This window comes from Scleropages formosus, chromosome 14, assembly GCF_900964775.1.
Source record: "Scleropages formosus chromosome 14, fSclFor1.1, whole genome shotgun sequence".
Lineage (NCBI taxonomy): Eukaryota > Metazoa > Chordata > Actinopteri > Osteoglossiformes > Osteoglossidae > Scleropages > Scleropages formosus.
In genome coordinates, this window is record NC_041819.1 from 19,885,189 (window position 1) to 19,902,179 (window position 16,991).

The 16,991-nt window shown below is 39.0% G+C and overlaps 2 protein-coding genes across 4 annotated transcripts in view; both read right to left on the minus strand.

Annotated features, from left to right (window-relative positions):
• Positions 1-1,386: 1,386 nt before the first annotated feature.
• Positions 1,387-10,649, minus strand: LOC108928995 (ras-related protein Rab-6A-like). 3 transcript variants are annotated; one of them, XM_018743253.2, is made up of 8 exons: positions 10,293-10,648; positions 7,582-7,640; positions 6,992-7,045; positions 5,467-5,572; positions 4,617-4,728; positions 3,488-3,581; positions 2,887-2,953; positions 1,387-2,557 (listed from the first exon to the last, which is right to left on the minus strand). In XM_018743253.2, the coding sequence occupies exons 1-8, from the start codon at positions 10,366-10,368 to the stop codon at positions 2,493-2,495; spliced, it is 633 nt and encodes a 210-aa protein (XP_018598769.1). In that variant the 5' UTR covers positions 10,369-10,648; the 3' UTR covers positions 1,387-2,492. The 3 variants fall into 3 exon arrangements, 2 of the variants coding, with proteins under 2 accessions (XP_018598769.1, XP_018598767.1); XM_018743251.2 differs by lacking the exon at positions 3,488-3,581 and adding an exon at positions 3,964-4,057 and having other exon boundaries at positions 10,293-10,646; XR_001965721.2 differs by lacking the exon at positions 1,387-2,557 and adding an exon at positions 3,964-4,057 and having other exon boundaries at positions 10,293-10,649.
• A 1,773-nt stretch (positions 10,650-12,422) lies between these two features.
• LOC108928899 (arrestin-C-like) overlaps positions 12,423-16,991 on the minus strand; it is a 39,101-nt gene continuing 34,532 nt past the window's right edge. Inside the window, exons 9-20 of the mRNA XM_018743098.2 lie at positions 16,923-16,967; positions 16,570-16,763; positions 16,119-16,178; positions 15,950-16,026; positions 15,512-15,647; positions 15,242-15,326; positions 14,696-14,768; positions 13,996-14,133; positions 13,444-13,527; positions 13,220-13,243; positions 13,028-13,077; positions 12,423-12,475 (exon numbers count right to left, since the gene is read on the minus strand). Coding sequence (XP_018598614.2) covers positions 12,423-12,475; positions 13,028-13,077; positions 13,220-13,243; positions 13,444-13,527; positions 13,996-14,133; positions 14,696-14,768; positions 15,242-15,326; positions 15,512-15,647; positions 15,950-16,026; positions 16,119-16,178; positions 16,570-16,763; positions 16,923-16,967 — 1,019 coding nt within the window. The remainder of the gene's footprint in view (positions 12,476-13,027; positions 13,078-13,219; positions 13,244-13,443; positions 13,528-13,995; positions 14,134-14,695; positions 14,769-15,241; positions 15,327-15,511; positions 15,648-15,949; positions 16,027-16,118; positions 16,179-16,569; positions 16,764-16,922; positions 16,968-16,991) is intronic.

The window sequence follows — 16,991 nt, forward strand, 5'->3', positions numbered from 1 at the left end:
TAAACTACTGTGACCCTGAGAAGGATTAAGCAGTTAAATTGTGTAGGCAACTCAGTACACATTTTCCAGAAATTACAGAATCTGTGCTTTCAAATACCAAAGATATTAATAATACATGACTATGACTTTTTGCATATGAATTCATTTATACACATTTTTAATTAATGGATTTTTTTTTATACAACTTCAACTGAATAAGTAATTGCCTTTGAGTAGTTATGTGTGATAGGTGAAAAACATGCTCAAAAGTCAAGAGGATGCAGTCTGATATGACATTCAATTAAATATGATGATTAATCTTACATATTTTTTTCTACCATCTTGGATGTATGTATAGTGTCACCACAATGGGGCTCCATTAATAACATACAAAGAAAACAGGAAACCATGGATAAGAGCTTTGAGGAGGTTGCTGCCTTGACTGGCTGTTACACAGTTCCTCAAGCACATGTGAACATACGCAGCTCCTACAAAAGAAAAAAAATAATGCAATCCACTACAAACTACTTAGTAGTTATGGACAATGATGGCCATTGGAAGTGTAAATTAATCAACAATGGAATGATGAGGACACTACTCGACATTTTGTGAAATTTTTATTTTGTGCAATACACTTTTTAACAGCAGATAGCAGTAGTACAGTATTCTCACGAACTTTACTAAAGACTAGTAGACAGCATGTTCCAAATGGACCAACACTCCAGAACAGCACAGAACAGAACTCAGTCAGTGGCAAGTAGTAAGATCTATTCATCTTAACGACTCTTTCATACAAGATAATTTAATATCTATCTACAGTTTTGTTCACAATCTTCAATTTTCAACATGGTCACACAAAATTACAACAGGTATGTTTAGTAGTGACCGTGTGGGTGAGGTATGAAAGAACAAATGAATAGTACAGAGGTCTATTGATGATTCACAGGGACTGATCTACTGCTTCTAATGTGGCACTGGCAACAGAAAAAAAGTGAGATAAAAAATAGAACTATTGTGAAATGAGATAAAAGAAGGCTTGCACAATGAAGTACTGGTCAAAACTCAGGCCTGGTAAATAATTGGGAAAATGACTCCTCTTAACCAAGCAACTTCTTCAACCGCTTTCACGTGGACATTTGGGTGCTAATGAAAGCCAACTGTTCCTGAATGAACTATAGCTACACACTTAAAAACTCATCTGTTCCACACTGTGAACACTAGATATATTCTAGGAACCATTAGATCACTCGCACAATGACGACTCTGTGGCTTTACTTGGTGTACAATGCAAGTTAACAAAATACACTATCCACCTTCATAAACCTTATAACTTCAACACACTATCCAGCTACAGTGTGATCTATGAAGCCGTTATTCTCATTTTTATGGCAGGGAGGAGCTGAGACAATCACTGTGTTTTCAACAATGTTATAAACAAAAATATGTTAATGGAAAGAAAGGAGGACATACCTAACACATTTGGAAATAATGTTCCTTTAGTTACATAACCTAAGACCCACATGGTCCTGTGTCTTCACAAGTAACACAGGCCTTTGTTTTCAACAAATGGACTGATTAAACCATTTAATGCACTGTTGTCTATTTACAGTTTAAGGAGGAAATCATGAGTTAACCTTCCCTCTTGGTAAAGGCTTGCACAATGATGCGCCCTGCTTTTTAGTAATACATTCTCTTGTTAAAACTCCTTTCCCCTCTTGTAAAGGGATGCAGGAAAATGCAAAAAAAAAAAAAAAAAAAAGAAATTCACAATCCACTTTACATACAACTCAACACCATCCGAGTTTACCCTCTTTGGCTGTTCATTAAAACTTAATACAATAAGATATTTACGCAACTAGAAACACCAGAATTTGAGTAGGGCATTGATAATTCAGAATGCAGTAAACAAAATCAACAGCTGTTGATTGTTACAGTACAAGCTCATTATTTAGCAAATTCAAGACACTACCTTTTGATACATTAAGTACTAAATGGACTCTGGATTGCCTGATCCAGAGATAACCAGAAAAATTGGGAGTCCCTGTTTACTTGAACAGAGTAGTATTAAAGGTTTGTTTAATTTTGTTAGACACAACTTCCCTTTAAAAAAAAATAAAAAATCAAAAACAAAGCAACACCCCCCTGAACATCTCAGGCCTCATCCAACATTACACTTCATATACTTAATATTTTAGTTATGGCAAGTATGACAGCACAGATTTGCTCCAATAAAAATGATAAAAACTCAAAATGGTTGGAGAAGCTCACAACCTGCAATCCTATGTACCCCATGCAGCTGAAATAAATGAGATCCTGAACAAATGTTTCAACTTATCCTGTGGTTTAGTTTTCCCTTTTTGTATTTGTCTTTAAATATAGAATAATAGCACATCCAAACTGTTACTCCAAAAAGTCACTGAGTAAAAGAGAAACAGGTCCTCTAGCCAATGCAATAGTTTACGTGGTTCGTGCAAGTGGCCAGAGATATGCAGGTAAACCTCAATCTGCTGGCCTTAGCAGGAACAGCTGCTTTCTGTTACTGGTTGTTCTGGTGGCTTTTCCAACTTGATGTCAATCACTGTAGGATTTCATTTAGGAACACAGACAATCACAAACATCAGCGTCTTTCCACAACCTGGTTGCAAGCATAGAGAATTTTGTAGACACTGTTCTCCCTATAGTGGCAATTTTCTAAATGTTTTTTGCAACTTTACACCATTTGTCAATTATCTTCGTTAAACTGCAAATGACAATCTCACCAAGCCAATGGGTATAAATGGCAAGACCACAAACTTACCATTCCAAATCCAACAGATTTTAGAGCAGCAATGAGAGACAGTATGAACAAGCAACATAGTACATCTATAATGCTACAGAGGCTTTGTCCTCTATCCCAAAGAAGGATACTGTCCTCTTTGCTCTTCTCAGGAGTGCTATCCATCCCAGGCAAGGCAGCGGCCACTCGACGGAACAGCTGTCGGCGAAAGGGAACCATACTGAAAACCTTCTAATGTTACTCTTCTTTCATTCAGAACCTTGACTCCATAATATACAAAACACCGTAATTATAACATAACAATTGAAGAAAAAAGATCACTCATTTTCTCTGCCGATAATATGAAAATTACTTACGGTTTAATGTTTTATAAAAAGAAAACAATCTAAACTGATCAACCCTCATATTAATGCAACGATTGCATGATAAATTGATTAATATAACATTTACTTTTCATTAAACATTTAAATTCAAAAACCTGTGTATCAAGTTCGAACATATGTACTGTAAGTACATTTGGAAAAACTGCTACATTAATCTGCAGGACTGTAACAGACTAGCAGTGACACATAGTGGTAAATAGGGGAAGCACAGCATAGTGCATCAAATGACATAAAAGGAACAGATGAAAAGAAAAAGAAAAACACTAAACAAAGAGACACACAAAGGAGAGTTGCTTGTTGGAAAAAAAAAAAAAAAGAGAGCAGTTGACTATATGTGCCAGTTCACTACCTGCTTCACATTGTAGCCAGTCTTTGCACTGGTCTCAATGAACATGACATTCAATTCCTTAGCTCTCTGCTCGCCCTCTTCTGTGGTGATCTGCCTACTCCGGCCACAGGGTGTACAGGCAAGATGCAGGTAAGGAAAGTCACACACAGGGGAGGGAAGGGAAGGGAAAAGAGAGAAAGAAGAAGAGGAGGAAAAAGGGGGGGAAAAAAAAAAAAAAACCCGCTAATGCAAAATGTGCTGCAGCAAGGTAAGTACAGTATTAAGAAAAGGTTAGTGACTTTTATATTCCACAAAGACAACTTTTTGGGGGAAAAAACAGACCAAAATCAATCGCGAATTCAGTTAAGAGCAATTCAACACACAGTTCACACAAGAAATCAAGCTGAGGCAGGACATTGAACGTGAGCTTGTGATACAATATGCAACCTCCTCCTCCACCATAACCCTTGCTTACTCCTGGCAAGGTGGAGACCCACCTGTTTAACGTTATATCCTGCTTTGGCGCTGGTCTCAATGTGCATCACATTGAGTTCCCGAGCTTTCTTTTCTGCTGCCTCAACAGACACCTCCCTGACCGCACCCAAGGACAGGGAAATGGCATGGGGAGCCAAATCATATGTGATACAGGGAGAAACAGAATCAAGGGGAGGGAAAAATAAAAATTAAAACAGTAATATGAAAAGGCACTGATGACTGAGTTTCAAAGCAAACAACTACAGCAGATATTATATTGTGTTTGAGATCATTTAATTTTGAAGATCTTAATCAACCGTTATTCCAATTACATATTAGCTGCCTTTAACACTAAGATGAATTAGAATGTAAGATCATAAAACCTGTTTGGCTTGACCCAGTACAGTGTTGGAGAAACTCAGCCATCACAACAAAATATTTGAAAAAGAAATTAAATACACACACATAAAACAAATACAAAAGAAGCAGTCTCATCTACCAAAACAGCAACAAAAAACATCAAATAATTGATAAAATAAATTCTCCTGGCATACATATGGAAGCAGCAACGGGAATCAAATTTCCATTGGGACATGACAAAATATAAAGATCAATAAACCATTTACAACAAAGTGAGTTGGGCAACATGAAATGCTCAACTGTACAAAGCCTGTACCTTTTATCCGCCAAGTCCGTTTTGTTTCCAACTAACATGATTATAACATCACTTCCTCTTTCTGTCCTGACATCATCAATCCATTTTGAGGTTTGCTGGAAGGAGTTGAGGTCTACGGAAAAAGAACAAATTAAAACAAATTAAATCTGGGCGACTAGCTATTTCCCATGGAATTTAAAGTATTCAATAAATACCGAATGGTTTGAACACCACACTTTTGTCATGAACAAAACTTCAAGGCTGTACTATCATGAGCCCCTTAAAAATATTAATGAACGGAGCCTGGGGGGTATACACCCATTCCTCACACGACAGTGTTAACTTACTTCTGTCAAATCAATTCATAAAGGAAATCCCTGCTGTGAGGGTGGTGGATTACCATTACTTCTCAGAGAGGAAGAAAATGAAAGGTATGTTTTTGCATGGCAGCAACAACAAATTTTATAACATTTGGAATAAAATTATTTCTAGTTTGTCATTTTCCAACCCACATCAGTTAGAGGGTTAAAATTACAACACAGTAAGTTTTTTGAACCAGCAGCCATTAAAAGAGACAGATATAGGATATGTAAGAAAGGGAGTTGGGTGAGCTTGATTACAAGTAAAACAGCTGAAAAAAGTCCCCACAGATTGAAGAATGCAGCCATGACTCAAACCTGAGAACACTTCAGACCTATTAAGATGGCTGGATACTTGGATGAGGCACTAAAATAGCCACTACCTTGAAATGGATGCACTTGTACAACCTTTATAAGTTAATAAATTAATAACCAAGCCTCTCTGCCTTCCTTTACTTGCTAAGACCAGCATGAAAAATAGCCCAGCCAGTGGCCTGGAGAGCAGGACTCACTGGTGATGTCATAGACCACCACAGCGATGGTGGAGTCGCGAATGTAACTGGGGATGAGGCTGCGGAAGCGCTCCTGTCCTGCTGTGTCCCACAGCTGGAGTCGTACCTGTGGGGGTTCAGAGGGAGAGGGAAATAGAAGAACAGGGAAGCAACAGGACAGTTAAGGGAAAAAAAAAAAAAAAAAAACAAGTTTTGCTGACATGTAAAAGGACTACCTCTCAGGAAGAAGAAAAACATGATGATCAAATAACAACTGGGGGAGGAAAAACAACTGACTGCTGCACAGAGAGGCAGAGGGAATTAAACACCAAAAACCACTCCAGATATTTACATTAGATCTCTATTGGCACAGTTTGAAATACATATTCTAATGCCAAAACATATTACTCCTGCTGTGCATGTATGTTATTTCACAGTGTTTCTGCAGGTTCTTCCTAACAGGTGAACAGCTGAAAATTTCACTCTCACCAGTCACTCTCAGTGTGAGGGGTCACTGCTAAGGGGCTGCAGTTCACATTGAGCCAGGGCTAATGTCGTTGCTTGTGTGTGCTCAACACTTGTATGTATTTTTTCACATTATTTCTCCAGAATTATTTCAATTTCCACATAACAGATTTAGCAGAGTGCTCGTGTGATTCAGACTGTCATTAATGTGACAGTCAAAGAAGGGAATGATTGCCTCATAGAAGGGAACAGGAAGGAGAATTTCCATCTTACTTCACACAGAGCAAGCTTCAGAAAAGGCCCAATTTATAGGTGACAGAGACACTGTGGGCATCAGTAGAGCAAACAACCTTCTTCCCACAACATGCACATGGAATGGGAAGGAAGGATGAGAACTAGGGATGGCCCATTACCTACTTTTGATGTCACTGGGCACCACAGCAGCAGCAGTCATGAATGTAGCTGGAAACAAAATTGAGGAAGCACTCCTGCACAGCCGTGTCTCACAGCCCCAGCTGGACCTGTAGCCGTCCACGTGAAACACGGGGTAGCGGCCCAAGGTGCCAAATGGCAAGGGATGTGTGAAGGAATGGGGAATCAACACAAAACAAACAAAACCCAAAGCTTAAAGGAAAACAAAACAATCGGGGGGAAAAAACCTCCGGCAAAAACAAGCCATAGCACATGCAGGTTACATGCACGTTCAAGACTCTAGTCCATTTCTCAAGCGGGTAACAGTGTCTGGCTTTCAGGAGATTAACCCTTAACACTAACAAAATTCCTTTCAATGTAACTTCTACAGAATTATCACTTTGTTACCCTTAAATGGGACTTGAATCATGGATGTACATGTTTAAAAGATAAATGACTTACCAAAAAATCATTTATGACATGAAAAATGACATTTAAAAAAAAGAGAGATACAGAAGTAGAAACTGGACCAAAAATCTATAAAGAATGGACAGTGAGGATGCTGGTACAGCGACAGGGAAACAACATGAATGATAACACACCCCCTTGCCCCAGTTACCAGCTCGAGAAGCCGAATACAAGAGTCATTAAGAACCATAATCACACTTACCGTACGATCTTCCAAATACATGGTTTTCGAGAGAAAGTCTATGCCAATAGTTGCCTTCAAAAAAAAAAAAAAAAAAAAAAAAAGTTTTTCTATAAGAATTAAGCACAAACATCATTACTGCATAATTTCAAGATTATACTGCACTGCAGCCAAACTGAATTCTTCATTTCATCTTAACTGTTACATTGATTACTTAAGAATCCAGATGTCTTGATTTGAATTACTGAAACAGATCAAATTGTTCTGCTTTCCAAAGCCGTTTTTCAAGTGCTACAGCTACAGCTGGCAGATGGATGACTAACAAACAACCTCCAGGTTTGCCTGAGCTTTAAATGCATGATTAATGCCTTAGATTGGCAGTCATTTCAGAAAACAACCCTTTCAAACAGGGCCTTGTGAGTCTGAAGCCAAAGCACCAAAATCAATGAGGGGTCAGGGAATCATTCTCAGCTTTTCCCCATAGTGACTAAGTGAGGTTTTGTATACCCACAGAGCACTTAATGACAATTTTTTTTTTGTAATGATGCAGTACAATAAATAAAAATGTATTTTTTTTTTTGTATTTTTCCAGGTATCATGGGAACTGTTACCTGATACGTGTTGTCAAAGCTGTCATACATAAACCTGGTGATGAGTGAAGTCTTCCCCACTAACAAGAGAAATAGAGACATAAAGAAATGCACGTTACATTCAATGGATATTTGTATTGTAATTCAAATGACCACTAGTATAATCAATCAATGTTTTATGCCTCTCATTCATTAATAACAAATCTTAGAGACTTACTACAAAAATAAAAATAAAACTTCAGCAAGACGCAAAATTAATATTTAAGTTAGTTACATCCTGCAATGGACTGATTTCCTGTTCATATTGTAATGGCAAACACCCTGTGCCTCTGCGACAGGCTCTTGACTATTTGTGACATTGCACTATAGAAGCAGTTATTGAAAATTGACAAGTGGATGGGGGCGAGTGTGGCAAACCCAACAATAAGTGCCTGCTCGATGTCTCATCAGCAAGTTAACTGGTCAGACGCGCACAGATTCACCCACAGGATTCACAGTTGGGTGGAAATAACCTGCGCAGTAAATCAGCACCATCTGCAATAACTTATTTAAATGAAAGAACTGGTCAGTAACCATCCAAAAATATTTAATGAACAGCATTTTAATCACGCATATTTTTGCTGTACAGTTTTAGCACAGCCTGTATGAAAATGTGGCCTATTTGAATTTAACCTAGAATGTCTTCCTGAACAGCTAATGCTAAGACAAAGCAGCACGGAGGACAACTCAGTACTGGACTTAATCAGAGCATCCTCTCAGGCATTTCTTAATTGGGGGGGGGGGGACAGATGTGCTGTATACTGCGACACAGTATTAGGCCAGCAAGCACTGTAATGCTTTGTGCCCTTGCCCTGCAAATGGAAGATTCAGTGTCTGAATCCCCCTCCTGCTGCAACACCTTTGAGCAAGGTACTTACTCAGAACTGACACAGTAAAAATGACCGAGTTGTATAAATATGAAAAACACCTTAAGCATCTTAGTATTCAAAAGTAACATTGCTACTCACCTCAGACAAAATAAATGTACATTGAAGTCTGGGCTTTAACTGAGAATAGTGCTATGACTGCATGACAGTGACAAGACTTTAAAGTTCAGCAGTGTAAATGTCTGTATTAAAGGTAAAATTCCAGGACATTCTGATTCCCAACACAATTTCCATAGTTTTTCACTAACCAGTGATTTATAGGCATCATGCTAAAGGTTACTTCTGTCAATATCATGTGCACTACTTCTGAAAATATGCTGAGATGACAAGATGTGGTGCCACAAATCAGGACCAAGGACCAGGGACTGGGAGGGGACTGGCCAAATGGTGACAGAATACTAAGCAGTGTGGGGTGCGTTGGGATGGCAACGTGGCAAACACCGTATTGGAAAATCAAATTAACTGCACGACAAACAAACCCCTGCTTGTCATTTTAAGCCAAAACTGCTTCCTATAACAAAGACAGATGTTTGAGACTAGCATTATTATTCATTATTAATTCACCTAGTCAATGCTTTTTATCCAGAGCAACTTGAAATGACATTTGTCTAATAAGCTACTTACAATGATTTAGGCATTTGTAGAGCAGGGTAATTTTTACTGGAGCAGTCAGGGTGAGTACCTTACTCATAGGTACTACAGCAGGAGGTGGGATTCAAACCCTAGGCTAACCACTTCACTAGCAACTGCCCCTGAGTGAGTCATCCTACTCCTGTACCATTGTGCATGGCTAATATTCACCACCATCCATCCATCCATCCATCCATCCATTCATTCATTTTCTAGGCCGCTTAGTCTATATATATATGGGGTCGCGGTGGCAATAGAATAGGTTAATATTCACATGATTCTTCGCTGCCCAAATGAAGGGGAAATACCATCATGTCAACATTCCTAAGAAGTTTGCCTCAAGCAGCACTGCTGCGCTCACCTGCAGCGTCAGAGATTTGGCTGCCAGTGAGCCCTGAATGCAGCAAACACACACACACACACACACACACACACACACACACACACACGCACGCACGCAGGTGAACGTGTGTTGTGTAACTATGCGGGAGGTCCTTTGCCAGCCATAAACACTGTTGCTGTTACGTAATGACACGCGATGATGATCATGATGTGTTCTGGACCAGGCTCACCACCACCACCATGTTCACCTCAGTCGGAGCGCGTTTACATTACATGATGATGTGATGTGTGTCAGTCAGGGTTCATGTGCGATCACCGCAGAGACCCAGACCCTCCCAGTACATCATTACATAACGAGGGTCCAGCGCAGCCACGGCGTGTTGTTCGCATGATCATGATGACACCGCCGCGGTGCTCCGCCATAACATAAGTCACGAGACGAGACCGGACGATGAAACTTTAAAGTCAGTGGACACCTGTCTGTTCAATATTCGTGCGTATATAATTATAAGTCAAGTTGTGGCCATTTTGTAGCAATAAGAATAACACGGTGGTAGCGCCGCTCCGCAGCAGCCAGGCCCAGGGCCTGTTCCCGCCCGCGGCCTTTTCCTCTCGCCCGCCCAGCAAAGATGCAGTAAAACGGTCCACGCCTCGCTCGGTAAGTTCGAGGATCCCATCGTGGGTGCGATAGATAGTCTAAGTATATTTTTCGAAAACTGGCGAGAGCCCCGGCCATTTTACACACACACACACACACACACACACATACAGTGTACACATACAGTGTACACATACACATACACAGGCACACAGACAGACTGAGACTCAACTCACCGCTCTGCTCGCCGAGGAAAACCAGCTTGAATTTCCTCAGCGGGTTCCCGAACTCTCCGCCGCCCGTCGTCGTCATGCTCCTTTTTTTATTATTTTCCTCGCTTGCGCCCACGAAAGTACAGTCTTAGCTGTCGCAAATGTTTATTAAGAGAAAATAGTGAGATAATAAAAGAACCGGAGTAGAGCGAGTCCGCACCCTGAGGGGGAGATGAGGAGCAGGGCGGCCGTGAAGAGAGCAGACCAAAAACGACGACCGCAGAAGACAACACCGGCAGCAGCAGGAAAGACAGAAATAGTCAAAAAGATGGAAACGCAAGGCACGTACCGTACGTGTCCGTTTACGTCATCTCGCGTCTTCGAACGTCGGTACAGGAACCGGAAATGTGCTTTTGCGGTAAGAGCGAAATATGTGTCAGTTTGTTTTGACCAATAAAGTGAGAGAAGTCTCCTATAAATTTAATTCACAGAATTTATCCAAGTAAAGGGTTTTTCTTTCCAAAGACGGGAAAAAAAAAAAAAAACAACATTGACAGGAGATGCTCATTTTGTGAAAGTCCCTCAGAAACAACTCTTCAGTTATTTTGGTTCTTCTGCACAGAAATTCTGGTCGGGCCTTCTCAATGGAAACTTGGTTTTTCTCTCTGATTTCTCCTTTAATTTCAGCATGTTTTGCTTGGATTTTGCAAATGTGAGAGAGATGACAATAAGTCCTACATAATTACAGATTTTTTTTTTTTTTTGGTAGCCAAATATTATATACATTATTGTAAATGTAGTCATTCAAAGCCTTTTTTCCCCATAAGAAATTAAACATTACAAGAACACTGTTCTACTTTCTAAAACCCCAAAGCTGTGAGAACTATGTTTGTACTTACCTCATTTGTGAAATCTTTATTTACTTTTGTGTATATTTTATTTTTTTTTTTTCTTATTAATTTGTCTGTATACTCGTTTTTAATCTTATTCCCTCTCTGGCATGGTTGTAATATTTGGATCTGGTTCCTTGTTTTTATGATCCTAACTTCTGTAATTGCTAATTTTTTTTTTTTTTTTTTTTTTTTTTTTTTGGTCAAAGTTCATTCCAAAAAAAGTCTTAGTGGGTGTGGTAAAAGGTTTAGGGGATTTACAATCTGTTACTTTCAGGCCAGTTTTTACCTCCTTGGATCTGTAAGGCCGTGACTCAACATAGATGGAGCGGCAGCTGGTGCATCAGTTAAAAACGTTATTGAATTCTCAGCTTTCAGGTGTCTAAATATATCTGCAAAATAACGTATCAAAGAGAGCACTTGTCTTCAAAAGAGCCACAGATAAACTTAGCCATATCATTTATAGGAGAACTATAAAATAACTGAATTAATGAAGACTCGTGCATAGTTGGGAGTAGTTTTATTTCGGACAGTCGCACAACAACACTTGTATAACAGTAGACACATTCTTTTTATTTAAAAAGAATACTAACCAACATACATAATTCAAACAGACATTGAATCACAGCGAGAGACTCCACCCACCCACACACACATATATATTTGTGTGCGTAATATTTTTGGCTTCGCAGATGATTACACCGATGTGCCACAGAACTAGTCAAAGTCACTCTTGTGAATTCTCTGATCACTGTTTGTTATGGTGGATCATAAGAGATAATGATAACGGAACTGATTGCTGTTTTTGATGCTCTTGGGATTCTCCAACCAAATGTGTGTAACATCTAAGAATGATCTGGGTTTAAAAGCAGAAAACTTTCAAAGATATAAAAACCTCTCATTTGAGTAAACATCAAAAAAATTGTAGATGTTTAACCCCAATGCCAGTGTAAATCTTCACCATGTGTGGCAAGAGGGAAAGAGAAGTTACTTTTAGTATTGGACTTTTTCATACTGCTTCTTTGTTTTGTCCATCATTCGGTCTCATTTTCTCAATCTGTCGGCTTCTTATTCCTGGCCCTTTTGTCCTTTTCTTCTGGGGAATCTACTCAATGTTAATATCCGAGCTTCCGGTCATGAAAAATACAAAAGAGAAATAACATACCATTAGTGGCAGTTCTTTTCAGACATTTTTGATTAGACACTGTACGTAGATAGAATCTTTAACTGTGTAAATAGTGTCATAGAGCTGCTTCAGACTGTCTCAAGAGGGAAGTGGCCTCACCTTCACTAAGTGGGCAGATTTACTCCAGTTGGCTGCAGATCATGAAGTGCACAAACATACAAGAACATCAACGACATAACCAAAACTTCACTGCTCAGACTTTACCAGGCACTTTCCCTGTCTCCTATTCTTTCCATTATTGATTCAAGAATAATCAGGTTTATTTGTTTTGAATAGATTCAGTAGAGACCACAATAAAAGTTAGTTGTGTTTTTGAAAGAATTAAACATTTAACTGTCCTACTGGTTTATTTTTTTTTTTAAACAGATGTTACTCATGTTTGTACATTTACTTTATCATATTGAACAATTGCCTTTTTGTTCAGCTATCTTGTAATCTGTTATACTTACACATCTTCTCATTGGGATGCAATGAAGTGGGTAGAAAAAAATTACTATTAGTAACTGCATCAAAAGATATATAATCATACATTAGTTTATCCTGAGCTTACTCATATTAAATGTGTAGTGTTTTACATCTGAACACTAAAGCTATCTAATTATTGCCTAAGAAGATCTCAGATCATGAACTCATTAATATAAAGGAATGCATAAATTCTCAGATATATTATGTCTGCTTCTTACCTGCAGGCTTGGGATGCATCAGGACCAAAGGAAGCTCGACACTAACATCACTGTAAGAACGTAACAAGAATCATTTAACCACTCGGTATGTATCACTATGTTATGGTGAAAACAAGTTGTTTAGAGTCATGCCGCAAAATATTGTTGGTTTTCACTTGAGAATTCATAGTTTTTTCTAAAATATTAAGTTACCTTGCTGTCAGGTCTCCCAAGATACTAGAAGAGAGAGAAAAAAGCAAATATTAGGGACACTGTTTGCCCTTTAAGCATACTGTCTACATGTCATAGTAAGAGATATAAATGCCAGTGATATACAGTAATACTGTGTAGCTCCACTGCCTCTCTGGCTATTGTTTCAATGACCGGAGCATTGTGGACTAGAAGACTGAGGACATTTTTCTGAAACTGTTCCTTACCCTCCTCTGGAAACCATGAGGTTGATCTTAATTTTGTAGGAGACCAGGATTCCCAAAACTTCCTTATCCATGCCAGGCCGCAACCTGAAGGTAAGAGAAAACAAAGTCTGAGGCTGGTAAAAATAAATAATAATAAAAAAAAAAAAAATACCGCAACTCTTAAATATTTACACATTTTTAGTATTTTGTTTGTAGGGCAGTGCAGTTTTAGTGAACATTTGATTTTGATGTTCGTGTTAATGATTTTCACTCTTTAGATTTACAAGTTGCAGAGTGAAGTCCATGCGATGCAATTACGTTTAAAATAAAACTTGAAATGCACAGACATATTTGGCCTCCCGATTGCTATATAAGTGGCTTGTTTTAATTGTACCAGCTCCGTCTAAAGGTTTTTCAGGCAATTGTTTGAACTCTTGGCCTGGCTATAAAAGTCTTATTTGCTCGTAATGGTCTAATGAACGACACACATTGTCTATGAGAACACACTGTTCCCTTTGGAGTGTGGTGGAAATGTTACAGAAGCCAGACGTGTTACAAAATCGGCACACTTACATGGTAGTGGACGCCAGATTAGTGTCTTCCTCCTTCAACCTGCCATCCAGCGCCAGACCACGCTTCTCTTTATTGTTGACCAGTATGGGAATAATGCTGAGGGCTTTTTCAAACGTTGAGTTTGCTTCAACTGTCTCCCTGTAACAGATGGACCGATTTCCCACACAAAACAAATTAGATTAATCATGGGACCTCAGGAAGAAATGGAGGTTATCCTCTCCTGGAAGGCAAGACTAAACGCAGTTTAGAAGCTTATTTAAAATCCTGCTTGCATAGTAGATAAGTGACTTTCACAAGTTTTGGATACATACTGCTTCACCACCACATTTTAATATAGCTTAGTCTTGATACATATTATAAATGGATTATGAAAACAGATTTACTTTTACATTTATTCATTTAGCAGATGCTTTTGTCCAAAGTGACATACATCTCAGCAAAAGTACAATTTATGCATTACATTCAGAGAAAGAGACATAGCTGCAGACATGTGACTCAAGTAAACCTAGTTTGTTACCTACCACTTGCTGCACCGAGGTTCATAGTTCAAGTAGGTGCATAAAACACACTATAGACCAATCCTGATACCCTCCTACCATTTTTTTTTTTTTATATACAATATTATAAGATACACAAGCAAGCAAAAACAGTGCCAGAGTAGTGGCTGAATAAAGGCTTTATTTAGATTTCATGTTCTTACCCAAACTCTTCACTCAGTACATTCTTTGTGTACTTATCGGCAGAGTAGAGCACCACATCTGTAGTTTGGTCAACTGATGACAAAGGAATTCCACAGTTAGATACTCTAACAATTCATTTACCAGTATTGTCATGAATTCACTGCATTGTTGAGTCTCCTTTCCAAATTGACTCTCAGTGTTTGACCGATTTATACAACTTGAAATTTTTACTGGAGCAATTTAGGGTCACAACCTTGCATGAAGGAACTTCAGCAGGGTGCTTGAACTGACATCCTTAAGGTTACAAATCCTGTCCCTTCTGTACTGCACAAGGTGCTGACCCCTTTGACTTTAACCTTTACTTTATTGCAGCTGTAATGTTATTCATCTGAAATGTCAGTTTTTCTGTTTATCCCACACAATTATTACTAAATAGAAAATAAAGTAAAAATTACCTAGATTTATATTTTATACTTTAAAAATGTAACTATTTGTCCACGTGATTAGTTTTTGCATGATGACTCCCTTAACAGTCATTAATTTTATTATGCTCTTATCATACTTACCAGTTATTTTGATTTTCTTCACCACCTTGCTGGTTTCATTATTAATCTTAATTTTAATCGGGACTGGGTCTCCATGGTAAAAGATCTGACATTGATAAAGAGAAAATGGAAATAATATTAAACATGCAGACATTACATTAATAAATAGGGCTAAATATAAAAGGTATCCAGTCCAGCTGGGCAGTGTCTCAAGCATACAGCATCAGAATGTAAAAACTGAGTGGCTGGGACCATATAAGGCAAGAACAAGGAAAGTTAAAGAGAGCCCACCTCCTTCTCCAGAGAAGCCTCTAGGTGGACCGGCTTGTCGGACATCATGAACTGCTTGCTGATGTTGCTTTTGGGCCCGACGCCCGTTTGATCAGGGGCAAACTGGATCTTGCGAATAATGAGGCGGCAGGTGTCCCTGCATCAGCAGAGAGAGGGACAGGAGTTCTCACATGTGCCAATGTGCATGACCACATCCAAACAAAAAGTTTTTCAATACTAATTATGATAACAGTATATGTAATATCAAATCATTATTTTGATCAGTAATGTCAGCATTTCCTATATTGGTGATCTAAACTTTTACACAAGTTTCATATAACCCTACATTAACTGCTGTAGAATTGTTTTTTCCCCAGTGCTTTGTTTGGTTAGAGGTAAACAAAGCATACAGGGAACTTTAAGGTCCTGAATAGGTTTGGAAGACAGGGCTGCTCTTACTTCTTGTCCACCTGCTCATCTGGATTATCTGCTTCTTTTGCAATGTATGCCTTCACTTCAAAGTCCACACCGCATGGCTGAAGTGACACAAAGTGATGAGCATTAAGGACCAAATCTAAAAATCTTCAAGATGTTTATTTACCCTACATAACAGTACAGAATCTCCTACTTTGCCAGTGTCTTCTGGTCCTGGTTGAAGAGTAACTGAGCAAGGAAGGTTGGTTGGAAGCTGAAATAAATGGAGAAAGCTTACTTTAACTGGCTGGGCTGGTCTTTTTTCAGAGGATAGCCCAATGACAATGACTGTTAACTGGGGGTTGCTCAAAGCCTGATTTCCTACTGGAGGGTAAAAGTTATGCTTTTGTAGATGAAAACCTCCAGGATCCAGCAGCATAAAGGACACTTCAAGACTGACAGCTAGGGTGAGCCCTGGGCAGCATTACAGGGGAAGTGATACAGAGGTCCAGCTTTGCATACTATTTTAATAATAGGAAGAACATTTCCCATATATGCATAGTTTATATGTTTGAGGTACAGTATAAAAGTCTTTAAGTGTGTACTCAGTGACTTGACCATAGGCATTACTGTGATAAAGATGCTGGAAAGTGAAAGGGACATACGTGGAAAATGAAAGGATAGCCTTGATCACCGGCTTTCTTCAGCAAAACCTCCTGCATAGGGGTATTTGGCGATGAATTGCCAGTAGGTGGGTAAATCTGCAACTGCTGAATCCAGATGTCTTTCCTGAATGACAGGCCAATTACATCCAGATCATCACGGCCGTAGCGGAAGGCACAGACCAGCTGCACCCACACTACAGAGAGAGGATGAGGAAGAGTGCATAGTGTCAATTCACACTAGAATGCTAACCTTCTTCTGAATGCAACCTTATAGTGACATAGGAAACACAATGACAAACAGACATGAATCCATGCCTAACCTTGAGAACTGAGATTGAGATTGAGAACTGTACCTTTCCTGTCTCCAAGTTCAGCAGGGTCAACCTTCAACACCCCATCTGCCAGAGAGATGTCATCAGCCC